We start from the raw sequence: 27,759 nt of genomic DNA, 5'->3' as shown, positions 1-27,759 counted from the left end.
TTTCACTTTTAAGTTTTTGTTTTAGTAATGTAAATATAAAAAGTTTGTCTGTCTGTCTGTCTGTCTGTCTATAGATATATATAATTTAAAAAAAAAAGAATAAGAATACTAAAACGTAAATAGGAGTTCCTAATTGCTACACACTATGCACTAATATTTGTAACTATAAAGAGTCTGTCTGTCTGTCTATATATATATATATATATGAGTTCCTAATTGCTACACACTATGCCCTAATAGATTAGTCATCTTTTATCTAAACATGCAGATAATAGTTATGTTCATAAAATAGTCATTCAAATATATTGACACAAATCTTCTGGTCTTATGAAGATCTTCTGAAGGGTTCACTGACCAGGTCGAGCAATAACAATGAACACCAAGAAGGTTCAACTTCCACACCATTGGAAGAGTGCATAGCTCAAAATTGAATTAGTGTCATAATCTTGCATTAAAAATGCATAAACATATCTAGAGAAGTCTATATAGCTGAAAATTCCTAATTCTATAAGTGATTTAGTGTTTGATACAACTATCTAGGTGTTTTAATGATTGAGAATATAAACTACAGATATAAATATTCATACAATTTGCAAGCATGACAGGGGAAGGATGATGCACAAATAATTTTCCAGCCACCGGGGACTGGGATAATTGATCTAACTCCAGATAAATAAAATAATACTAAATAATAAATTATAAAACTAGAAATTAGCCAAGTATAGATTGTAAAAAAATTATTGTTTAAACTTTAAATGGGTACCAAATGAAACTATATATAATGCCGCTCTCCTAAATGTTGTGCTACCAACAGTTTCACAGATGTAAGTATATTTCCTTCCCAGGTATATATAATGCAAAATTGTCGTTGTGAAAAATCATTTTCACATACATACCTGGTATGTCCATAATTCTTGTGACAAGTCATGTGTTCCATCCTTAAAACCTTGAAGCGTAACAGTGCTTATTCCTGCACTTTTTTGCTCAAAGTGTGCCCCCGAATTCTTTCACCACAAATTAAAATCAATCCAATCAGCACCTTAGTGTTTCTTCTATGCATACATTTGAAATAAAAAAACATTTTAGAGAATAAATTCATGGAAATAGAAATAGATAATTTGCATGTACATGACAATTAGAGAAAACATTCATATTAATTCAATAATTATCACAGTACCGTAGCCACAAGTGTCAGAAAAAGATGTAACTTCATTTAAAGTTTTGGTATTTTAGTCAGAGGCCAATAAACAAAATAGCATGAAAGGAAAAATCAAAGATTCAATTGAGTTATGATATTTACCGGTAGTCCGACCATCACACTCAATAGAGCTATATCATTCTTCCCCAAAGTTAGAGAAATAGGTAGCTCGAACATGAAGGATGGATTTGTTTTATTGCCATGTGCACTTCCTGAAATTTGCATCATGCTTAAGATGTCCTCATGAGCATTTCAATAATTCAAATTTTGTCTACTTCATATAACCATAAATTATAATCAATGATACTAACGAATGCACTAATATGCATCAACAATACAAATTTTCACTGACTTGGATTATGCTTATAAAAGATGATTACTACAGTGTTGTAATGTCTAAAGACAACTTGCTTCAGTGTTAGCAATTGGTACTCTATGTGGGTCATTAGTTTCTTATTTTCCATTTATAATTTTCTGTTAATTAATGGACTTTCTGGTGCTTTTATTAGCTCTGAAACCAGATTTGTTGTTTGAGGGCTACATGTCCGAATCTGGCGAATCAGATTCGATTCGACCTAATTCGTGTCCGGATTTTGTGACACGTCGTGTTCGAATGGGACACGATCAAATCCAGATCGTGTCCCATTCGGACACAACATGTCACGAAATATGAACACGAATCTGATAAACCAGGACCCGCGCGGCCATAAAAGGGCGAAAATGCTTTTGTTTTGTATCATTTTGTGTCATTCCTTTTGCAAGAGGTGAGTTATCGGTTTGCTGTTAGGAGTTTGAAACAAGGAGCCAAGGGTTTGGAGCGTTTTCAAGGAGATTCAAGCAATAGGTAAGTGCATTTCCTTTCTATTTTTTTGCATTTGTATTACAGCAGTTTGTATATGCATTTCTTTTACAAATTTGTGCATGTTTTGTTTATTTTTTTTACAGTATTCATGGCCCAATCAAGGGCAGCAGGTAGGGGGCAAAGGAAGGGGAAGAATGTCCCCATTGGAGATGCCCCTCCTCCCCCAATTTCATCAAAGTCTGCTGCAAGTAATGTTGAGGGAAGACTTCCTCCTAAAGGTAACATTGGGAAATATCGCTTGTGGAAATATGTCACAAGGGAGGATGGGCCAAGCAGCAAGGGGAAGGGAGGAGACAATGTGAATTGGAGATGCAACTTTTGTCACAATACTTTCACAAGCACATATTTTCGTGTGAAAGGACATTTGTTAGTGTTACCAGGTTGTGGAGTTGGAGCTTGTACACAAGTTCATTTACAAAAGAGGAAAGAAATGGAAAAAGAGTTCACTGTTGGTAAGGCAAATGTGGCTGCAAAATAAAAATAAAAACCAAGAATGATGACCCCCTTCTATTTTTTGAGGAAAGGCATCAACAAATTTCCATTTGAGAGTTCTGTTGGGGGACAAGCAGCAAGAAGAAAGGCAATTTCACTTGGTCCAGTGGACAAGATTTTTCAAAAAGAGAAACGGAAAGAGCTTGATCTCACCATTGCTTTTTTTTTTTCTATTAAAACTTCATACCCTTTAATATTACACGCTCACCTCTATTTATTGAGATGTGCCGAGCTCTAACTCATGGGTCTTCATCATGGTATGTGCCTCCTGGTTCAGAAAAGCTTAGAACCACATTGTTGACAAAGGCAAAAAAAGAGGTGCAAAAAATGCTAGAGCCTACTAAAGCATCATGGCCAACATTTGGGGTTAGCATTGTTTCTGATGGATGGACAGATCCAACACGACACCCACTCATCAACTTCATGGTTTCTTCCTTGAATGGTCCAGTTTTCTTGAAAGCAGTGGATACACATGGAGAATACAAGGATGCACAATATATGGGTGAGTTGTTTATTAAAGTTATTGAAGATGTAGGTGTTGATTCTTGTGTGCAAATCATTACAGATAATGCACCTGTTTGCAAGGCTGCTGACATGATTGTGGAAGTTGAATATCCACAAGTGTTTTGGACACCTTGCATTGTCCATTCATTGAACTTAGCATTGAAATCCATTGCTTCTGATGTGCTTTGGATTGGTAACATTATTGAGGATGCACGACATATCCGTAACTTTGTACAAAATCATACAAATGCCCTCACTATCTACAAGGAGTACAACAATCTATCATTGTTGAAGATTGTGGATACACAGTTTTCCTCTTCATTCATCATGTTGAAGAGGTTGAGGGAGGTCAAGACCACTCTTGGGGCCATGATTATTTCAGATTTTTGGTCTTTTTGGAGAAAAACAAATCAACTAGCCTCTAAAAGAGTGAAGGACACAATGCTAGATGATGCTTGGTGGCAGAGGGTAGATCTAATTATTCAGATCATGGACCCTATCATTTCTTTGCTTCGATTTGCTGATACAGACAAACCCATCCTAGGAGAGGTTTATGAGGGATGGGATTCCATGATTAAGTCTGTGAGGAGCATTATTCTACAGAGTGAGTGCCCCGAGTATGAGACATCACTAGAGGCCTTCTGTGGTACTATACAGGATATTCTTATCAGTAGATGGGACAAGAATTACACACCTTTACATTGTTTGGCTCACTGATTAAACCCAAAATACTATAGCCATGAGTGGTTGAATGGTGGACCTTCCTGCAGATTCCCTCCTCACATGGATGGTGAAATCTGACAAGGGAGGAAAGATGCATTCAGGCGAGTTTTTCAGGATAGAACATTGCTTGATAAGGTGGAGGATGCCTTTGCAGAGTTTTCAACTGGCACTGGTCGATTTGTAGGATATGATTGATTAGAGACAGGGGGGCTAAGAAGCCCTATTCTTGGTGGGAAAATCATGGGGCAACAAGCCCTCCTCTATAGTAGTTAGCCATGAGGCTCCTCTCTCAGGTGACTTCATCCTCTTGTTGCGAGAGGTATTAGAGCACATATGGGAATTTGTATAGTGTTAAGAAGAGGAGGCTTGAGCAGTCCAAGGCAGAGACAATGGTGTATGTGCACACCAACATTCGTCTTATTTACAGGCAGAGGGAAGACTCAGAGTGGTTGAAGGGAAAGACAAAGATGTGGGATGTCTTTCCAGATGATATGGGTCTAGACAACAACGTTGAGTTGGCATTGGCCAACATGGATTTCAATGATCCAATGCTAGAGCCTATTAGATTTGATGAAGGTGATATTGTAGAGGGGTCATCCTCCACACCAGCAGATGCAAAGATGACTATGGATACAGGGGAGAAGGAGGATGCAGAGGAGAGCAGTGGTGACCATGATGATGAGGACAGTGATGTTGATTCTGTGATGACTATGAGAATTGATGACTCATGAGTCACGGGCTACCTATTGCCTTGAGGCTTGTACCCCTGTAGTTGTTATGTATTTTTTATTTCTATTTGCCATCGGCATTGCACTACCTATGTAACACATTTTGATTTTGATGACTTAATGAGAGAACTACAGTTGTCAGTGTCTTTATCTTACTATCTTGTCTTTAGCCGTCGATTGTGATTAGATCATGGTCGTTGGTTGCTCAACGAGAGACTGTAAAAGAAAATCGATGGCTTAGTTGGAGACACATCAAGGATTTTGAATCACCCAGTTTGCAGTGATAGCAAGGGCACAGTTTGAGCAAGGGAGACACTAGCAATAGGGGTTTCAACATTGATTGAAGATCAAGTTTCTGAAGACAAAAAATTTCAGAGTGATTTCAAGGTTCTCAGAGACAGAGGGAGATCGATTTTTTGCAAAGTGGCTGAATTCCCAATAGTGGTGCAAATTGATCAAGGAGGCTGAGTTGTTGGTGGAAAAAAAGAAATTCCCAGAAGAGGATCAATTTGCCAAAGGAGGCGTATTTTCAATGGAAGCCAAGCATATTTTCTCATCTAGTGTGAGTTGTCAGGAGGGCCGAATTATTTTGCCAAGTCCGCACATGTGAGCCAAATCGAAGCTCTAGATGAGAGTTGAATTTGATCTGAGGGGCCGAGTTGCTTCCAGGAGGTTTGACTGTAGAAGTGAAGAAATTAATTTTCCTATTTTACGGCAATCAGTTGTAACATTTCAATTATAGATTTTGTTGAATAATAATAAAACCCTCATCCGCTGAACTAGTTTTCTCCACACTAGGGTTTTTCCAAGGACAATTTGTCCAAAAATACTGTTGTCAATTATTTTGTGTGTACATTATTTCTCAGTTATTATTTGTGAAAATTGCAGTAATGATTTAATCGTTATTTTCCGTAATTCAATTTTGAAGACAAATAATCTCCAGTAGATAGAAGATTAAATTCCAGTTGCTGCAATTAATGAAATTTCACATGTTGTGCTTGCACTCCCACATTGTATTCATATTAGTTGTATTCTTTCGTCCCATTGACCTACTTTTGTGGTTATTCATCAAAAATTAATATAATTATCTTATCTTATCTAACATGCATCATAAAATACAGGGTGTTTTGCATCAACAACAATATTGTTATAGTGAACTTCACCAGCATCTTGGACAACCAGAGTGTTTCCAAAACAGTCATTTTTAAGAAACTGATTTAAAGCTAAGATAGCATGAAGCTGAACACTTAGTTTAAACTTGAGGATGAAGTTTCCAAAGTCCTCAATAGAAAATCACTTTTACAAACACAAAATAAAGAACTGGAATAACATTTTACTACATTTTTCATCACAGCAGCAAGATGGCAAATCATATCTACAGAAGAACAATGTAATAACTGATCTAAAGACATGAGGAATCACCTGCATAATTATTGTTGATAAAAACATGAACAACATGACCTTGAGACCCAATAGCCAGGACTGGTGGAATGTTACTCATTAGAAAGGGCTCACCTTCATTGACATCAACACTGCAGTTCAGAGTTAAATTAGGGAATTTACTGCCAAGCACAACTTTTTAACAGCACTATAATACAAAGAAAAGCATGCCTCAGAAGATATTTTGCATCAACGATCAGATTGATAATTTAACTACAAAATTATTCTTACCTCAGAAGTCATACATGAAAAAAAAAATTGACTACATTCATTAAAGACATCTAGTAATAATTTTAATATTGATCAAAACGATAATTTGAATATTGAGTTACAAACAATGCATTAGCAATGCTCATTCATTTAGACTTTATTATTTTGAATATGCTAAGAGTAATTTTCTCTGCATACGTCATGCAAGATTGTTGATAACTGTGAATGATTTTATATGCATACATCATACAAGATTGTTGATAACTGTGAATGATTTTATATGCATACACCATGCAAACTTGTTGATAACTGAAAATGATATTGTTTAAGTTGATTAGCTAATATAGTTCAAGATTCAGTTATGTCCAGAAGCATGAAACTAATGAATTTCTCAGAGATGGATTGTTTAACTAGTTTTGTGAATATGTTCTAGATTCGATTATGTCCAGAAGCATGAAACTGGTGAATTTCTCAGAGATAGATCAGGATAAAGTACAAATTAGGAGGAATATTTTGGCAAGGAAATAAGAAGATTTTGTACAGGTAGAATGATATCCTGCTACTTCGGCATCCATATCCGTGGATATGAAGCAGGTAAGGAGAAAACTACTGCTTATTAAAGCTGCTTGACGAATATATAATTGTGTAACATGTAGGCATGTATGCCACATTCATTTCCGCAACCAGAACCTATGTCTAGCACATCACTTATATTACTGCATGCTGCAGTAAAGGCCCACCTTCAAATTTGGGCATAAAGCATAGTCAGGGAAAATCTTTCACATAAGATGAAACAGCCTAAAGGATTCCCAGATTAGCCATTTGGTGCACCTAACACAATTGGTCATTAGCAGTCCCCCTTCCAGAGCTTAAAACGAGCAGATGTAACAAGAAAATGACTTTCAACTAACAAAATGAAAGTAAAGCGGAAAAAATTGCTTAATTGCTTAGTTGTGTACCTTTAGGAATTATTTTCCGACAAATTATCCATGTAACTTTTGAAAAGGGAAAATTACTGAGTCATCTTGACATCTTGTTTGAAGTGTCAAACTTGTAATATCTTCTGAAAATATTTCTGGAATGGCTATATATTCTGGTAAATATGATGTGTTTCATGCTCACGAAGATATTTGAAACTGCCAATATTTTTAGAAGACACCAGGTAGTCCATTACTGTGAAATTCTTTGAAATGCAGAAACTGGAATTAATCCTCCTAGCTGATTATTCAGTTTATTAATTTTCTGATTAATATCGAATTAATCACACTACAATTTCTTTATAAAATAAAATAAACGTCGCGGAAATAAAAATGCTGGAAACTGAGAAATGCTAGCACACACAAATATTATGACACCATTAGTTTTGAAAAATGTCCCGGAAAAACCAATGTGGGAGAACTGGTGCAAAACTGAGGGTTTTTATTCTTAAGCAGCAATGAGAAATTTTGAGTACAACTAGATGCCCAAAACTGGTGATCCTCTACAAGATAATTTGGCTACAAAAATTAGTGAGACAAATTATGCCTCATCGGACACTGATCCAACCTCGAAACTAGCACCAACTGGGCTCCACAAAACCCCTGCGTCAGCCTTTACACCAATGTTGTGCAGTCCCTCACACGCTTGGCCTGGAAGCTACTTTAGTTAGGGCATCTACCTCAACTCAGCCTCTGAGAATGACTCGTTGTTACTTCCAAAAATTCTCCCAGCCTCCAACAACTGAATTGACCCTCACTTCAGCTAAATTGAACTCTACCCTTTATGTTGCCTGCATAGTCCTTGTGCAACCTCACTAAGGAAACTCGTCCCTCTTATCGCTCACTCTCTGGAACTGGAAAACTTTGTCCAGACTCACTGTCTCTACCCCTCTCACACCTGCGTTAATTTTTGCTCGAACTCTTCTTCCTTGCTCTATTGTTGCAGCTGGATAGCTCAATCTGCCAAGGAACTCGCTACTCTGGTATGTTCTCCATCTACCCATCGACCTCTTCTTATAATCTCGAGATGGGACTACAACAAGCACGATTAAAACTTAACCGATGGTTGAGATCATCTCCAAGTCGATCTGTGTGAGTTTGTAGAAGATTCATACCTTTCTCAATTATTTCTTATTAATTAACCACTTTTCGTAAGTTAGACTTGGGAAATTTTTAATTATGGTCAATTAATTTTATTGAGCTATCTTTAGGTGGAATTTCTAGAAACGATTTATGGGTTTTGGAGAACTCTTGTGTTTTAGCCTCTCCACAAAGTTTCGAGACTAGAACACCGTCCGATGCTACAAAAACTAACACTCCTTAGCGAGGAAGGTGTTCTAGTGCTGAACTACTACAACACCTTGTCTCTCCATCATCCTCCCATACATGATGTTGATGTCTAACAGGAAACTCTACTCCCTCAGTCACTACTTTGTTCCCATAGTTACTATGTTGTTCCCTCGGTCATTGTCCATCAAACACTATGCTAACTCTAATTCATCTGCCACTAGCTGTAGTTAAACCATGCTGCATTTGTGTTGTCGCTGACACTGCACTGTACATCATGTATTGCTGCCAACTCTGCATCTACACTGCATTCCAACTAATACTTCCTCTCAATTGTCGTTGTTGTTGCTGCAACTTCTGCAACTGAGAAGTATCTAAATCAACTGTGTCTTTGTGTTGCAATTGTCTCCTAAGTCTCTCACTATTACTAGCCTCTGCACTGTTCATTGGGAAATTTGTGTTGTTGTTGATTCTGTTACTGAGTCTCATTCTCTTCTATCAACATTGCTTTGTGCTTCTCAGTGTCTGACTGCAACTAGTGTCTGCAACTGTCACTCTAGAATCTGATTGCATCAACTGAAACTGATTCTCCTGCTACTGAATATTGTGGGCCCCTATAGCAAGGGCATTGATTCATGACGAAACACCATCTGATGCTCACCTCGATGGACCCTGCCCAAATCTTTGCAAATTTGAACTCTAATCTTCTCATACTGTTGTTGCTACTGCTCTACACTACAACTGCAGCTGCTATAATAATTAGTCTGATCTCCCACGATCCTAAATCGCTAGCTTCCATAGGGATGCTTCCTCTGAAGATAGACTCCCTCTAAGTCTCGATCTCGCTATGGGAAATATCTCCGCTCCCTCCTAGCAACTCACACTGTCCTCCTGTACTGGAAACTGGACTGTGTGGCTTTGTGCTTGGAATCTTCTGGCTGGAATTGCACCTGCATATTGCAACTAGGTAATTCACACTACCTGTGTCACTGCAACTAGCCTTGCAACTGTTTCACGTGTATTGACTGCAACTAGTTCTGTAACTGTCATCTAACTGCATCCTGCTGACACTATCTCATTGTAGCTAGCTATGCACTATCTCACGTGTACTGACTGCAACTAGCTCCGCTGACATTGAATCCTGCTACTATGATACTATGGGCTCCTATAGCAAAGGTGATGATCATGTTGCAATGAATGGACCTGATATAATGATCTCTCTATTGCTTTTGCACTGGATCTTGCCCATCCGACACACTAGAGTTTCATACTCCTCCTGGATCTGATGCCCCACTATCTCCTTTTGAGCTCAATTCCTGTCTGGGACACTTCTTCGCTTTGCAACTCGTACTGGATAACTCATACTTCCTTCGACACCTGTGTCCAACAACTGGAAGTCGATCTACCGCCCAAATCTCCATTTTGGCTAACTCGCACAACCTCCTTTAGCAATCTTGTATGACGATCTTTGCAAAGCTGCAAAATCTGCAAAACTCAAATAGCTGGAGCCTAGATCTGGAAATCTCCTTATGTTTCCCGCTCGACCTCTTCTGTTGCTTGCACCCCATTCTGGAATGCGCAAATTTGCTATTGTCTGCCTCCTGAAGTCCTTCTCTGTGTTGATTTGGGTTAGCATCGGATGTGCTCTAAGCCTCAAATTTTGCACGGAGGGTTGGGCAGTATGATACATCTTGTTGTTGGAATTTTGACCGTTGCTAGTCTCTGCGCTGACACTCTGAAGCCTCTGCGTTGTTACTGACCTATGCTTTGTGCCATCTGCACTGCTGCCAACTCTACTTTGCGTTGCTCAGTCTCTGGCGCTCCTAGCAACTGCAACTGTCACTTCGGTACCCCTTTGCACCCACTGACACTAGTCCATCCTGCTACTACTGATTTGGGCTCCCGTAGCAAGGTATTGATCCAAGAGGTGGACTCCTCAAGGATCCTTCCCATCTGCAGCTCTTTCGCAATACAGCTCTAGATCTCCCCATCTCCCTCCTGGGCTATCATGGCGAACTCCTCCTCGATCTTCGCAGCTGCAACCTTCGAATCATGCTTCTCATCCTTGCCCTTCTTCCTGAGAGGACACTAGGTAGCATAGTGACCGAATTCACCACACTTGAGGCATTTGATCTTCGAGACATCCTTCTTCCGCCTCCACTGCTCCTACTACCCCTTGGATGCAAGGGTTGCATTCTCATCCTCCTCCTCGGGCTTTGACCCACTATTTTTGCTCCCATCAAGTTTACACTTGACCAAGTCTCTCCTCAACTCTTCCTGCTTAAGAGCTGCCCACATTCCATCCCTGTCTGGCAAAGTCACCCTGCCCGGGATGCTGTAATGTCCCTTAATAATAATTAATAATAATAATAAACAAATAATAAATAATATAATATAATATTAAAATACAAGAAAATAAATAATAAACAAGAAATAAAAATAGTAATAGTAAAAAAATAATAAATAACAATACTAAACCTCTAAATAAATATAAATAGAAATAAAACAAGAAAGCAGTAAAAATCAGTAAAGCTATCAAAAAGTAAAAACAAAAGAATAAAACAAGAAAACAATAAAGTTGCATGTTGACACATGGAGTGTGTGCATGTGGTTCCCCTTCCAATGTTTGCTCTATTTAATAGATTATGAGGAAGATGAGAGGCATTCCATCATTCCATGATTCCATCATCCATTCTCTTGGGAGAATAAGTGTTGTGAGACAAAGGATACCCTGGAAGTAGTAAGTTGATTGAGGGCTCGGGGGTAGCCAGTTGTAGCAAGATTTTGTGCAATTGAGCCTACGGTTGGGTGGAGAGTCGTCCCCAAGACTTTGTTGCAGTTAGCAGAATTCAACTAGCATTCCACATGTAAGTTGTCTCTCCTCACATTTCTTTTGAAATTTAATGTTAACTAGTTAATAAATTGCGTGTTGATTATAAATCGCTTGATTAATCTAATTAATTACGTATTGTTAATTCAGGGCTGTTACAGATGCTCTGGAAAAAAAATTGCCACTCCTTTGAAATTGAATTCAGGGCCAATCTTACCATCTCAGAAGCTTGAGGTGTTGACCCCACAACTACCAACTTGTCTCGGGTCTCCTAAAGCTTAGCAAGGAATGGATCAATGTGTTCCCCCTTCTACATCTATGTCGATTTCATCTTCTGCTCGGAGGATCCCTGATATAGCATCGACAAAGCATCACAGATCTCCTTGGTAGTGCCTCTGCCAGTGATGTGACAAACTACATGATCCTTCACTCCGTCGAGGATCATCCACTTGGTCTTCACCATCTCTCCCTTCTACTTTTTGAGCAGATATGGATCCGTAGGCACATCTACCACGCTATCAATGTAGGTCTTGAGAGAATGTTCATCCAGAAGGCACAACATCCTTGCCTTCTAGATCACATAGTTGGATGCACCATCCAACCTATCTTGATCTCTCAACCCACTGGTTGCCATCTTTGCCAACGAACTGTCAAATGTCGTCCTCTCTCCTCTACACAACACTAAGCTAGCCTACACAGTCCCTACTGGAGTGAGTAGATCTATTGCTCCTTGCTGCTGCTCAGCAAATGAGAATTCGAATTCCCTAGCTAGGAATTCTCTGAGGAAGAAATTCACTCAAGTATCTCTCTTCTTCCTTCTAATGTCTTTCTGCCCAGCAACTGCCTGTAGAAAACTACGTCCCACCAGAAAACCTCCTCTTCGCTGAAGCTACTATTGCGCTGCTCCCTTTGCCACTCACAAATTTCGATCTGGAAATCCTGCCACTTTGTCGATTCACTCAGAGAGAGATTTTCCACGAAAATCTTGTCCTCTTGGCTTGGACTGTGCAATCACTCTAGGGATTCAAATTGTTGCCTCTGCAGGAATTTTGAACTCCCTTCTTCCTTCAACGTTGGGCTCTTCCCGCACTGCTCTATTGTTTCACCTATAGCTCTGATACCATGTGAAAATTTGGATGCCCAAATTTCTACTGCAAAAACTAACTATGTTTCTCCTATTTGTTAATTACTGAACAAATTTATTTATTGTTTACAACAGTAAACATTGAAACTAATACATTGCAGCCTTCCCATTTAAATAAAATGCGGAAACAAGAAACTGAGCAAGAAAGAAATACACAACACATCAACACAGTTGTTTTTGGATAAATGTCCCCGGAAAATACCTGTGTGGGAAAACCGGTGCAGCAGTTGAGGGTTTTATTATTAAGCAGTAGTTTTTCTGAATACAATCTCAGGATGCTTTGTTGGCTATTCCACTACAAACAATATCACCGACAAAAGAATAGTGAGAAGTACCTCACACTATCACAGGCGATCCCGACTGATCCAGCCATAGAATGGCTTGCCCCTTGCTACTTCTGCGCCGCCTCTACGCTGCCTATATGCAGTCACTGTGTCATCCCAGCGTCACAGCCTCTAGGGACAATGTCACTTCCTCTGTTGATTGAATTCCCTCCCAGAACTTCAATTTCCGCCTCCCAGTCTCACACCCCCGCTTCTTGCTCCAGAAATCGATTCCTCCAACAAAAATACGGACCTCCTCAAGGCTTCAATGCCTGTATGGCCCTATGTCAACCTCTTTGGATCTCTCTCTGCCTCCTCTGCTGAGTATTCCCGGATCAAGAGAAATCTCCAACCGGAACTATCCCTGCCCCTCATTGCAAAAGACCACTTCGAAATTCTCTCCGGCAGCCGCTCTGCTTCAGAAATTTGATCTTCTGATCATCACTCGATGTTTCTCCAGGTGCCCATTGATGTCCTTATAATCCTCCAGTTGATAACCAACAACCCAGATTAGATTCTAATCAATAGCTTAGATCATTTGGACTCGATATTCGCCGCCTTCTAGAAGTTTCACCCATAGTTTAGATTAATACCCATTAATTATTTTAATTTCCTAAGTTTAGACTTAGGGACCCATTAAAAATAATTAATTATTTTAATAAAATTGTCTCTGAGTGGAATTTCTTAAAACAATTTCTGGGTATTGGAGAATGCATGTGTCCTAACCTCCCTACAAATTTCGAGACTAAGAGCACATTCGATGCTACCAAAAATCAACACTCCCTCTTAGCGAGGAATGTGCTCTAGCAATGCAACTTGATGAAGCATCGCCCTGTTCTGTAACAACTCCTTTTGTGTTGTTGATGTCTGACATCATTGCCCATCAACTATTGTGCAAATGCTGCATTTGTACTGCTGCTGACGCTGCCACTATCAACACTGCATTTGCACTGCAACTCCCTCTGAAATTCTGCATCCATGCCGCTGTTGGCCCTGCCACTACCAACACTGCATCTGCACTACAACCTTCGCCAACTGTTGGTGCCACTGCATCTGCAATGGAAAAACATCCAAAATAACTGAACAGGTGTTTAGTATGATACATCTTGTTGCTAGAATTCTTACTATTACTAGTCTTTGCGCTGACCCTCTGAAGCCTCTGCGCTGCTGCTAACCTCTTCTCTTTGCCATCTGCACTGTTGCCAACTCTGCTTTTCACTTCTCAGTCTTTGGCGTTCCTAGCCACTGCAACTGTCACTTCGGCACTCCTCTGCACCAATTGACACTAGTCCATCCTGCTATTATTGATATGGGCTCCCGTAGCAAGGTATTGATCCGAGAGGTGGACACCTCAACAATCCTACCCATCTGCAACTCTTTTGAACTACAATTCTAGATCTCACCATCTCCCTCCTGGAGACTCTTGGGCTTTCATGGCAAACTCCTCCTCCTCGATCTTTGCGACTGCAACCTTCGGATCATGCTTCTCATCCTTGTCCTTCTTCTTGAGAGGACACTATGTAGCTTAGTGACCGAATTCACCACACTTGAAGCATTTGATCTTCGGGATGTCCTTTCGCCTTCGCTGCTCCTATTGCCCCTTTGATGCAAGGGCTGCATTCTCATCTTCCTCCTTGGGCTTCAACCCACTGTTGCTTCTCCCATCAAGTTTACACTTGACCAAGTCTCTCCTCACTCTTCCTGCTTAAGAGCTACCCACATTCCATCCCATTCTGGCAAAATCGTACTACCCAGGACGCCCTGGACAAAAACTTGCCTCTCCTCTAAAAGTGAATTTAGGGCCAGGCTTACCATCTCGGAAGCTTGAGGTGTTGACCCCACAATTGCCAACTCGTCTCGGGACTCCTGAAGCTTAGCAAGGAACAGATCAATGTGTTCCCCCTTCTGCATCTGCGTGGATCTCATATTTTGCTCCAAGTGCATCTTCGACTGCTCGAAATATCCCTGATACAGCGTCGACAAAGCATCCCACATCTCTTTGGCAGTCCCTCTGCCAGCGATGTGACAGACTACATGATCCTTCACTCCGTCGAGGATCATCCGCTTGGTCTTCGCCATCTCTCCCTTCTACTTTTTGAGCAAATCTGGATCCACGAGCATAGCTAGCACAATGTCGATGTACGGCTTGAGAAAATGTTCATCCAGAAGGCACGACATCCTTGCCTTCCAGATCACATAGTTAGATGCACCATTCAACCGGTCCTGATCTCTCAACTCACTGGCTACCATCTCTGCCAACAGATTGTTGAATGACCTCCTCTCTCCTTTACGCAGTACTAGGCTAGCCTACGCACTCCCTGCTGGAGTCAGTAGATTCACTACTCCCTGTTGCTGCTCAGCAAATAAGAATTTGAATTCCCTTGCCAGGAATTCTCTAAGGAAGAAATTTCCTCAAGTGTCTCTGTTCTTCCTTCTAACATCTTTCTACCCAACAACTGCTTGTAGAAAACTGCATCCCACCAGAAAACCTCCGCTTCGCTAAAGGTACTGCTACGCTGCTCCCTCTGGCGCTGAAAATTTTTGATCTGGAAATCCTACCTCTCTGTCGACTCACTCAGAGAGAGATTTTCCACGAAAATATTGCCCTCCTGGCTTGGACTATGCAATCCCTTTCGAGATTCGAATTGTTGCCTCTGTAGGAATTTCGAACTCCCTTCTTCCTTCAGTGCTGGGCTCTTTCGGCATTGCTCTCTTGTTTCACCTGCAACTCTGATACCATGTGAAATTTTGGATGCCCAAATTTCTACTGCAACAACTAATTATGTTTCTCCTATTTGTTCATTACTGAACAAATTTATTTACTGTTTCCTATGGTAAACATCAAAACTAATACATTGCAGCCTTCACCATTTAAATAAAATGTGGAAACAAGAAACTGAGCAAGAAAGAAATACACAACACATCTACACAGTTGTTTTTGGACAAATGTCCCCGGAAAAACCCAGTGTGGAAAACCGGTGTAGCAGCTAAGGGTGTTATTATTAAGCAGTAGTTTTTCTGAATACAATCTCTGTATGCCTTGCTAGCTATCCAGTACAAAAAATATCACTGACAGAAGAATAGTGAGAAGTACCTCACACTATCATAGGCAATCCTGACTGATCCAACGATAGAATGGCTTGCCCCTTGTTGTTTTTTTGTTGCCTCTACACAGTCACTGCGTCAACCTAGTGTCACTCCCTCTGCTAATCGATTTGCCTCCCAGGAACTTCGATTCCCACCTCCCAATCTCACACCCCGGCTTCCGACTCCAGAAATCGATTCCTCCAGAAAAAATGCGGACCTCCTCAATGCTTCTGCGTTGCCTCTACGTGACCCTACGTCAACCTCTCTAGCTTTGTGTTGTCTCTACTGGATCTCTCTCTGACTGCTTTGCTGAGTATTCTCGGATCAGGAGAAATCTCCAAACGAAGCTATCCCTGCCCCTCACTGCAAAATATCATTTTGAAATTCTCTCTGGCAGCTGCTATGCTTCAAAAATTCAATCTTCTGATCTTCACTCGATGTGTTCTCCAAGTGCCCACTGATGTCCTTATAATCCTCCAGTTGAGAACCAACGACCCAAATTGGATTCTAATCAATGGCTTAGATCATTTGGACTCTATCTCAGTCTTCTTCTAGAAGTTTCACCCACAGTTTAGATTAATACCCATTAATTATTTTAATTTGCTATGTTTAGACTTAGGGACCCATTAAAAATAATTAATTATTTTAATAAAACTGTCTTCGGGTTGAATTTCCCAAAACGATTTCTGGGTATTGGAGAATGCATGTGTCCTAGCCTCCCTACAAATTTTGAGGCTAAGAGCACATCCGATGCTGCTAGAAATCAACTAAAGGATCTATCACCAAACCAACAAAAGAAGATGCTCAAGCACTTGCAAAGTTTATGAAAAGGGAAAAAGGATTCTCATAGAATCCATCAATGATCCCCTCATTCCATATGTATCTAAACTCGACACCTCAAAAGAAATATGTGACAAATCGATAGAGTTGTTTTCTATCAGCACTGCAGGAGAAGTTATCTCTCTAAGGCAAGAACTCTACAAGCTAACAATATCAAAAGAAGATAGGATAGCCTCATACTTTATGAGGATATCTGAAATAAGGGATCAACTTCAAGATCTGGGAGAGGTAATGTATGACAATGAGATGACCACCGTAGTACTAAATGCATTACTAAAGGAATGAGATAACTTTACTTCAAGCATCTATTGGAAGCAATAATCCATTCCATTTCAGGATCTATGGTCATTGTGTAAAATAAAAGAAACCAGGCTAAAGGCTAAAACTGATGTGGGATCAAGTGATCAAAATCAAGCATATGCTACTATGACAACGAGAAGAGGAAAATCTGGGAAGTTTGCTCCTTAGAAAAAAAAAAGGAACATGGCTAAGATCCAATGCTATGGATGTCAAGCATATGGGCCTTACAAAAGATATTGTCCTTAGCTCAAGAATGACAATAAGAAGAGAGGTAGAGAAGAAGCCCATATCACCGAAGAAGTGTTGGAAGTTGAGAAGAAGAAGTCCAAAAAAGAGGAAGTAAAATATCTCTACTATGATTGAGATAGTCTTCCTCACCTACTTCTTTTCAAGTTCCTATTTTAAAGTTTTTTTGTTGTAAGATATGGCTATCATGATGATAGGATGCATCATGGCATCATAAGAAGCATTAAAAGCAAGAGCTTGTGACTTTATCATAGAGAAGCATGAAAAATAGTTGAAGTCTATGGCAATCACCTATGGAAGGATATATCTCTTGGTAACCTCATTAGAAACATAAGTGGTACTTATGGGAAAACGAAGAAAAGGCCATCTAGCACAAGGCTCATCATATATCAGTTAAGGTGGAACATTTGTTGAATGAGGATGCTCAAGATCCTCTATTGGAATCATCATCGGAAGGTTCACCAATCAAAAAGAAGCAAGGATTTCATAAAGAATTCCATCTTGTGGGAATTCATGGGATGGTGGTATGATGACAAAAAGAGTGAAGCAGATCAAGGGATTGAAGTTCCTTCAATCAAGGAAGTTGTTGAAGGAAGTCTGGATGACCTAAAGGAAAATGAAGTATGAATGCTTGTATTCAATATTGTAGAGCCATGACATATGGTTGTAGGTAACATGGATAAATGCTCCATCCCGAGAGCATGATCAAAAGAAAGGATCTCCTCCTTTGGAAGGATGTAGGAAGGCATGAGTCACACATTGTCTAGATGAAATCAACATAATATGTCCTCATATGAAATATGAGGTGGTTGACAGTGATTGGAGGAACTCTGATTAAAGGTTCCTCAGAAGAAAATGTGTGAAGAAAAAAGAAAAGAGATCGTTGAATATGCAACCATGAAGAAGGAAATCAACATCCAAAGTCTAAGAGATTTGACTAGGATATTTCCATGAAAGATATGAAGACTCTAATGAAGTGTGAAAAAGAAAGAGACCCTTAACAGTATATATCTTTTGGAGATGTGTCAATATGTATGCAGGACGCTGATGCAAACTAGAATATGTCATGATAAAAGACCATCACAAAGGTAATTTTGATTTAATGTTCATTACTTTATTTTTAAATGATATCTGGATGGGCTTATGCAGGGCTGCGAAGGGAAGATCTATGGATAACTTCCACCCATGATATCCATGTAATAGGATGAAAGATCTTTAAGGAAACATGGCATGAAGAAAGCAACATGGCATGAAGGAAGGCCATATATGAACCGATGGATCACTTTCCGATAAAAGGAATAAAGACATGACTAACTCATGATGAAAGTAATGGATGGACTATGCCCTATGAAGAAGTCCCGTAAAATGTAGACTCCTTGACAAAGAAGAAAAATTCATGACATCAAAGGAAGGAGTTCTACAAGTAGTTGGTTGTTCCTTGATTTCCACCTAGAGAGCTGCTGGAAGAAAGTCCCTGGTCAAGAGGGAGATTGGGTACATTCCTTTATGGAATGGGTTGGTCATCCCTGGTTAAGAGGGAGTGACAGTTGTGGTTCTCTATCTCATGTGTCATGCACTAGACCAGGACTAACAACCGTAATTCTTAGTGAAGGCCATGAGGAGAGAGATAGACACATCATTCTTGTCTTCACTTGGGAAGACAGAATGGAGGATTGGGTAAACATCTAGCATTTGATACTCTTAGAGGATGAGTTAGGGCATCCAAGATAAGAGTAGTTGTAGAGGACCGATATTCTTTGAGGATTGGGAATCCAAGATAAGTATAGTCCTAGTGGAACACACCCTAAGAACCTAGGTGGAGTATGTTCCGAGAGAGACAATGACGAGGGTGTCTATACATCATTGGTCTTACCAGCATTAAGCTCTAATCTTGTGGAGAGATAGAGTTGTTAGTCAAGGCCTTCCAATATGACAATGTTGATTGATATGATGTTAAACAAATGGGTTACCAATCCAACTCTTCTTATGAGAATTCTTCAGATTGAGAATGACCAAGTACCTCGTATGGATTATGAATACCTCCCTAGTTAAGAGGGAGTGTTGAAAAATGTAACTAGGTTTGATCTTCATAATGACATGTGTAACTGTGATTTTATGTATCTAATGTAAAAAAAATAAAAAATAAAAAATTATTATTGTAATGCTTGTCTCATGGGTTTCATGAGAAAGGAATTTTATTTTTAGTTATGGCTCCCAATGTGAGCCATTAAAATTAGTCATAAAGTCAAATTTAGTCAATGTCATGTATGAAGGACCCTTCTTGGGCATGTTACATATTTGTATGAGTTATTAAAAGCGTAAAAAGGCCCTCAAAGACCAAGTTAAAGCACCTCCAACAAGTCGGCTTCAAGACGGAGTAATGGAACCTCACCAAAGGACATGACATGTTGGCTTAGATCTCTGTCAAGTCAGCTTATATACATGGGCAAATCACTATAAATAGGCAGCTCGACTCTCATTTGAATACAAGCAATTCAGTCAAGGTCTGAAGTAAGAAGAATTGTGAAATACACTAGAGAAGAACCTTCATCCAAGCGAAGAAGAAGGGACTAGAACCGGAGTTCATTTTGGATCTATTTAGGGCTACTTTGATGTCACACATGTGAAGAAGAGAGGCATCATCTGCTACAGGAGAAGCCAAGAAAAACTGTAGTCATCTTGGGTAACCAAATTTGGAGAAGGACAAGTCAAAAGGGAAGCCGAGTTAAGCTAGAAAGAGTTTCTATCCTAAGCGAAGGAGTCAAGGGAATTATCTAGAAAGTGACACTGTCCAAGTGCTGCAACTAGCGTTTCTAAATTAGGGCCGAAAGTTGTAGAGTTGTCCTAGGAACCAAAACACTGCAAGGTAGCCAAGAAGGAGGATGAAACAAGGAGTTTGACTATCATTGACTCAAGGAAGAAGAGGAAGCTTTGTGACTTGGTCCTGGAGAGGTCAAATAGGTCAAGGATCTTGGTCTTGGTATTCATCAATTGAAGTCTCTATTAGAAGAAGAATTTGTTTGGGTTTTCCTCTCAAGTGGGAGAGGTTTCGGCCCTGGCTGATCGCCTACATTCTGTGTCTCGTCTCTTTATGGTTTATGCATTGGTAGTTGTTTGATGGAGAAGAACACTATAATAATGTAAGTAAAACAAGATCATAATCTAAGAAGTAAAAAGCATTCACAAGAAGTTATCTAAAGAACAGAAATCACCTAATCTTACAGCCCTAGATTTCTAACACCTCAAAGAAGTCCCCAAAGTGAGAGAGAAAGACCTAGGCTTTCCCTCTTGGAGTGGCACCTAGGGCAAGAGATTTTATGGATGAAACTTGGGCAGATTCCCTCTAAACTTGGAGCATATGAAGCCTAGATGCTAAGCTTGATGTGTGGACTCTCAGATTCCTGAAAAATCACCTCCCTAAAATTTTGCTGCAAGTCCTAGATTTTCGCCCTACCTTTAGGGGACCAAAATTTAGGAGAAAATATCAAGAAGAGAAGAGCTGATCACCAAACTTCTTGGACTAGTTCCTAGTCCTTTGGGCTATGGAGTCATAGATGATTTAAAATTGGCCAAAACCGTCCTTAAGGAGGCTAAAGATTGATGCCCTAGCAACCAACTGTTAACATTTACCCACTCAAGATTATGGAGCTTTATGGAAGAAAGACAAAATTTCATCCACAAGGGCATTCATAATTTTCCATACAATGAGTAACATATGCAATTGCCAACCAATAAGCTTTCCAAAATTGATTTTCTACAGTCAGGGCACAATAGCATTAACCTAGTTGCAACAATTCCATACATTAGACATAATTCCAAGAAAATATTCAACAAGAAACACTTAAAAGGTGAAAATATGATATATCCATCCATAAATCATGAGATAGCTCCAAAGAAGATCAAAAATTTCATCTTCAAATGTCAAAATGCATCAAAGAATCTCCAATAACCTCCAAAGAAAAAGTGCGAGTTCTTTTACAAGAGAAGAATCCAAGTGATGATGATGAGTTCTAACAAATGAGACTCACTTCTATTTATATGAGTCCCTCTAATTCTAATTAGCATAATGAGCCCCCAAAATTATAAAATAATGTGCTAAAAACAAGTCTTGGTCACAAGTTACGAATTAGCCATCCATATGCAAGCCGAGTTGATGGCATCATGATGATGTAGAGTCGCTGGAAGGCCATATTGAGCCCTCTAAGTGCCATGATGAGAGAGGGCTCCAATAAAGATGAATTAGGGGATGCCCCCTAGTTTTTCATGCAAGTCATTCACTATTACAATGTGATCAAAGTAGGGCAGATTGTTCAACTACAACATGTAGCAGGTGAATCAGAGTAGCACAGTGATAGCATGGTGGAGAGTGATTACCGAAGGATTTTCTTCACAGAGATTTCAAGTTTCTCAGTGGCAAAAGGAGATCAATTTTATTTACAGAATTGGAATGTGAATTACTCTAGGGAGGATGCAGACTCTCCAAAAGTGCAAGTTGCTGAGGCAGAGGGAGTTGTCGGGGTAATGAGGTACTTTGATAGCCAGATAAATTTGTAGAGGAGACGCAATTCCCAACTTGTGGCTTGATTTTCAGTGAACGTCGTGGTTATTTCTAGCATTGTGAGTTTACCAAAGAGAATGTAGTGAATTGTTGAAACAACGTTGCATGGTTAAATAAATAATTTATAAAAATATATATAGTAATATTTCTAAAGATTAAATTTATTTAAAATTAAAACTGGTATTAAAAATAACCCAAAGACCATGAAATAAACTAGCAAATTTGAAAAAAAATTGTGACATTCTGCGAAGATGTTACAACATAGGCTCCAATTGTGGACTACTTCCCCTTGTGGGATGCAAAGAACAATAGATTTCTGCCTTGAACTTTTTGGGCATGGAATCATACTTATAACCTATGACTTGTAACCAAGGTTGCACGAAACGGGGAAACGTGTACGAGTTTCCGAAACGGGCACGGGTACGAAACGTGACCCCCCCAAATTTTGAATAATCACATAATGAAAATAGAAATATCCAAAATCAGCCACAAGAAATTTCTAATTTCTTGTCTCGTGCTTGATTGGGAGTCTCCTCCTACAGAGTCGAACGAACTTAGTGCTCTTGATTAAATACAAGTTTCATAACCTAGTACCCTACATGCTCTTGATTATTGGGAGTCTCCCCTGCATAGAGAGCTTGGTTCTCTTGATTAAATACAAGTTCCATACCCTAGTACATGATAAAATCCAATGGAAACATTGCAATCCTCCCAATCCTAAAATCCTGAAAAACAAATAAGTTTGCTGGATTTTGAGTGAGATCTAAAATTCTACTTTCTCCATATGAAATCCAATGAGGGCGAAACCACTCTCAAACATCCTGGGTCATTTCATGGTAATGTTAAAAATTTAAGTAAAAGGATGAAAATGAAAAATAAAGGAGAATATCACTTTTAATTTAAAAATTTAACATTACCATGAATTACATATGCCCCAAACTTCCTGATAAACTGCATATCAACACTAGGGCAAAAGTTCACTTTTATAACTTTAGACATGCATCTAGAAGTAACTAGAAGGCATCAGAAAAACCTAATTAAAAGTTAGAAGACAAATTAATTAAAAAAAAAAAAGTCAAGTTGCATGTGGAAACAGTGTCGTACGGCCCAGAAATGCGTTTCCGGCCGTACTGGGCATGTTTCCACCTCAAGAAATGTGCCAATACGACCAAAAACACATTTCTGGGCCGTACCATACGCGTTTCCACGTTTTGTTTCTGTTTCCGTATGGAAACTCCTCCCCTGCCAATGTTTCCTGCAACTTAGCCTGTAACCATTCATGATCCTCACCAAGCCAAACAACAAACAACCAACTACTACAAACCAAATTCCATCACTGCAACTTGTAACTTGTTCAAACTGAATTTACTGAATACCAATTGTTCCATTTGAAAAGGAAAAGAGATCAGTAGCAGTGTCTTATTCATTGGTCTATGGAGTCATACCAATCCTTTCAATCATTGTAACTTTACCTGTAAATTGAAACCAGTAACCTGCTATGATCTAAAATCGTTCTTATTCATCATCAAGCCCCACAACAAATAACCAGCTATTGCAAATGAAAATAAAGCTAAGCAGTGTCTAACCCATTGGGGTATGGAGTCACCTCAACATGTAAAAGGCAACGTTTGTGGTCGGCTGGTCAATGTGGCCCAAGCGCATCATCATCACAGCATGAGTGGGGCACGAGAAAGCCAAATATGGTGCTAAAGGATCCCATGGTGTGGAAATCAACACTCTGTTGTAGAGGAAGCCCATGGATCTCAACGCTCACCCTACAAGTGCCATCATGACTCTCTAGAGGGTTTGGATCTCGTATAAGAAGGCCAAACCCAAGGTCAAGACTCACCTGCATGTTGATTGTGGTTAGCATCGGATGTGCTCTAGCCATGAAATTTGGTGGAGAGGCTAAGGCACATGAAATCTAAAAGACCCAAAAATCATTTGGAGAAATTCCACTCGGATGAAGAGTTATTAAAATAATTAATATTTTTAATGAGTTCCTAAGTCTAAACTTAGGAAAATAGAAATATTAATGTGTATTAATAAAATATGGGTGAGAAAGTTCTAAGTGACGAGGATCAATCTATTTCTAATCTTATCCGTTGATTAGGGACTTAATTTCGATCATTGAAGACTCAACAAGAAAAGTATAAGAGGAGGCTTGAGGGTCAGTTGGAGATACAGCAAGTGATCAAAGAATTCGATTTTCTGGGGCAAGGTTTGCTGAGGAAATCGAGTTAGTGACCAGAGTTGCAGTGAGGGGCAGTTCAGCAAGGGATTTTCATCTGAGGCTGAAGAATACATAGCAGAGAGGCAACGTAGTGTCAGGAGAGACAGCGCAAGCCCTAGAAGGGCTGACGCAGAGGTAGTAAAGCTGACGCAGAAGCCTCAAAGGCTGACACTAGGCCTCAAAGGCAGCGCTAGGGAGATTCTGCGGGGCAGACTGGGAGCAGAATAGCAGATTTTGAGCCGGAAGAGAGTGATGCAGCTCCTGGAGGAGTGACGCAGTTCCAAAGTAGTGCTTGGAGCATCTTTCACTGTCGAGCATAGGGAACAATCAGAGTCGCTGTGGGGTTTGATCATTCGGTTGTTGATTTGCCGGAATCTCTGTCTCCAGATAGAGGTACTACTGCCAAGGGTATTCTCTGTTGGCTGAGCCATTTATGGCACCCTAATTGTATTCACGAATCTGCGAAATTATATAAACCCTCTATATGTTGCACCGGTTTTCCCGAATTGGGTTTTTCCGAGGATGATTGCCCAAAAATAACGATGTCCCTTGTGTTATTGTCTCTGTTTATTTCAGTGCATGATCTTTATATTTGTGAAGGATGCAATAGCGTTTACTTCGATGTTTATGCAATTAAATAACTTGTTAATGTAAAGAACAAGTAGGAGATTGTAAACTAGTAATTGCGGTAGGGGTTTCTAATGTGTTAAATTCAGGAATTTTCACATTGCAATCCAGTATAAGATCTAATGCGTCTCCTGATCTTCCAGTACAACAATTCATTAGAGCAATTGAGTAAATAAGCTTACAAATAAGGGGTACAAGTGGACACTTCATAGTGGCATGACCTTCCAAATGGGCTTTAGAATGTACAGATGCTCCCAAGCTCAAGGAGGTTAATGAAGGACCCTATAAGGTGGTTTCAACCTCTAAGGGAGTGATAGGTCCATGGTGTTAAAAGGTGTAACTAGGTTCGGTCTTCATAATGACATGTAATTATGATTTTATGTAAAGAGATGTAAATAAGAAAAATGAAATTAATATATTGACTTGCTTCATGGGTTTCATAAGCAAGGATTTTGCATTTGAGTCAAGACTCCCATTGAGAGTCTTTAGGGTTTATTCATCTAATCATAAAAGAGTCATTGTCATGTAATTGAAGTCATGTTACACCTTGTAATAGGTCAATATTGTCTATGGAAAGTATCCGCCAAGAACTTGTCACCAAACCCCTTCAAGTCAGCCTACAAACTAAGAGGAAGTTGTAAAAGGAAGTCGACCTAAACTCCAGCTGCCAAGTCGGACTAAACTCCAGCTGTCAAGTCGGCCTAAAGGGTAGCGAAGAAGAGTCTAAATAGCCCTACTCGGCCTCATTTGGAAACATCGAATTTGGACAAGCATTCACTGGAAAAGGTGCGAATAAGAAGGCAAAAGAATAAGAGCTAAAGGGAGGACGAAGAAGAAAAAGCAAAAGGGAAGGAAGAAGATTCTTCTGGGTCATCATCTGCTGGTTATTGTGAAGATTCTTCTGGGAAGTGCAAAGCCTGGATAGCAAAATCTTCTGGGCAATGCGAAGTTTGGGCAACAAATTCTTCTAGGAAGTACGAAGTTTGGGCAACAACTTCTTCTAGGGCAGCAAGAGAGAAACTAGAAACGAAGATTCTCTAGGGATGTTGTAAAGGTGCAATACAACGAGATAGAGACCAAGTTTCTCTAGAAGGAAAGACAAAGGAAGGAAGAAGCGGATCAAGGTGGGTGACAAGTTCCTTGGAAGGATACTATAGTCAAGGGTTCAGTGTCATGGTCTTGGTACTTATGAATTGAAGATCTAGAAGAAGAATTTTATTGAGTTTTCCTCTCTAGAGGTGAGAGGTTTTGGCCTGGCTAGAGAAGCCTATATTTTGTGTCACTTGTCTTTATTTTGATAATTGTATTGATGAAAAGAACACAATAATAAGCTAATAAAGTGAAAGATCATAAGTAAAAGAAGAACAAGCATATCATAAGCAATTATTAAGCAGGGAAATTGTTAACATTGAATGACCTAGATTTCTCAACACAAGGTACATCCGTCAAATGGAAAGTGTCATGTGAAATAATGGTGGAATGTAGTGGGGTAGCAGGGGAAGGCTCCAATCCACATGCCATGGTACCAGGGTAGCTATAATAAGGGAAGCCCACACATGGGTGTATAGATACGGAAAGGAGCAATCATGGTATATGAGTTACCCCAACCTTTGTTTTTCCACTCTTCTTCATATGCCTTTTTCCTTTTATTGATTTTTATTTCTTTTAACTGCTCGGGGCTCCAAGGAATGAGAGCATGATGTGTATGATATAGCAGTGAATACCCCCTTAAGGTTGGGCAATTCATCGCCCACCAGGGGTTGGGACAATCATGTGTTCCTTAATGATGCAGGGGACTCATATAGGGGCCCTAGGAACCAGGGTAATGGCCATAATGGTAGGGGATAGACTCATGCTTAGCTTTTTCCCACACGCTAAATTTTAATGTCCCACCCATCTTTTTCATTTTGTGGTACATTTCCTATTGTAAGTGGCCAAATTATGCTTTTAACTTTCTTCTTAACTACATCAACCTCTGGGGCATCGTTCCTGGCTTGACCCAAAGTCTGGACAAGGGGAGGGGGAGGTTAATCCCTTGTGGACCCAATGGAAAAATGTGGACCCAGATGGGAAACATGTGAAAAAGGGTTATAATGAGTGGAGGGGAGTGATGTATGTGGTGTCAGGAAGTGGGGCCACATAGCCAAAATTAGGTTTTTCCATGTAGTGTTGCTCCTAAAGCTAGCAGCCAATAAAGGAGATCCCATGGGACTAGGATACAAGACTAACCACCAAGTTGGACAAAAAGACAAGAGTACATACCAAGCCCATTCTTTCTACCGAATCCCCCCACTAATCCATGTCCAGCTATGTCCATGACAAGTAAGCAAAGATATCCAATTACATAATGAAAGGCCATACCTTAACGGTTGGAAGGCCCACCTTCAAACATACAATCATAACAGATGGGCGAGGGCACATAAAGGTTGGATCAAGTGGCAGAGAATGGTGGCACATCGAGCTATCTGGTGGCTGCAAGGGGCTGCTACCTACTGGCTGTCCGCTGAAAATTGTTGAGAAATATAGGGCATCATAAGTTAGGAGATTTCTCTTCTTAATAATTTCTTGTCATATACTTTTACTACTTGGATTATGATCTTCTCTTTGTTATATTATTATTGTGTTCTTTTCATCATGACAATTACCAAATGAACAATAGAAGACAAGAGACATAGTATGTAGGCTTGTCAGCCAGGGCCAAAACCTCTCACTCTCTGAGAGGAAAACCCAATCAGAAATTCATCTTATAGATCTTCAATTGACAAATACCAAGACCATGACAAGGACACTTGACTCTAATGTCCTCCCAAGACCCTTGTCACTAACCCCTTCTTTAACAATGCTTTTCTTCAGCTTGATCTTGGCTTCCTTTTTCTTCTTGTTCTCGACTTCTTCCCTTCTATATCTCGACTTCCTTTGACCCTCGATCTCTTCTTGTAGGCTCGCCAACCCACCACAGAAACCCTAGCTTTGTCTTCACTTCCTTTATAGTCTTAGGAGAGAGACTTCTTGTACCTTGACTCGGCTTCTCCTAGCGAGGCTCTAGACCCAAACAATAGTCACCTCAAGGTGACAACAACTCCTTCGACTTCTTCTGGATACCTTCGGTTCTGTTATCTTTGCACGTGGGAGAACAAACTAACCCAAAAC

The 27,759-nt window shown here is 39.8% G+C and overlaps 1 protein-coding gene across 3 annotated transcripts in view; it reads right to left on the bottom strand.

Annotated features, from left to right (window-relative positions):
- Window positions 1-27,759, bottom strand: part of LOC149215029 (beta-galactosidase 8-like) — a 459,880-nt gene that overhangs the window by 82,945 nt on the left and 349,176 nt on the right. For all 3 annotated transcript variants that reach the window (XM_089392493.1, XM_089392491.1, XM_089392492.1), the window contains exons 13-15: window positions 5,930-6,039; window positions 1,301-1,410; window positions 897-1,004 (exon numbers count right to left, since the gene is read on the bottom strand). In XM_089392493.1, the coding sequence (XP_089248619.1) occupies window positions 897-1,004; window positions 1,301-1,410; window positions 5,930-6,039 (328 nt within the window). The remainder of the gene's footprint in view (window positions 1-896; window positions 1,005-1,300; window positions 1,411-5,929; window positions 6,040-27,759) is intronic.

Source organism: Pinus tabuliformis, chromosome 1_1 (assembly GCF_031772625.1).
Source record: "Pinus tabuliformis cultivar Carrire ecotype Pingquan chromosome 1_1, CPIR1, whole genome shotgun sequence".
NCBI lineage: Eukaryota > Viridiplantae > Streptophyta > Pinopsida > Pinales > Pinaceae > Pinus > Pinus tabuliformis.
Note: the sequence above shows the minus strand (reverse complement) of the source record. Positions and strands in the feature narration are given on the sequence as shown.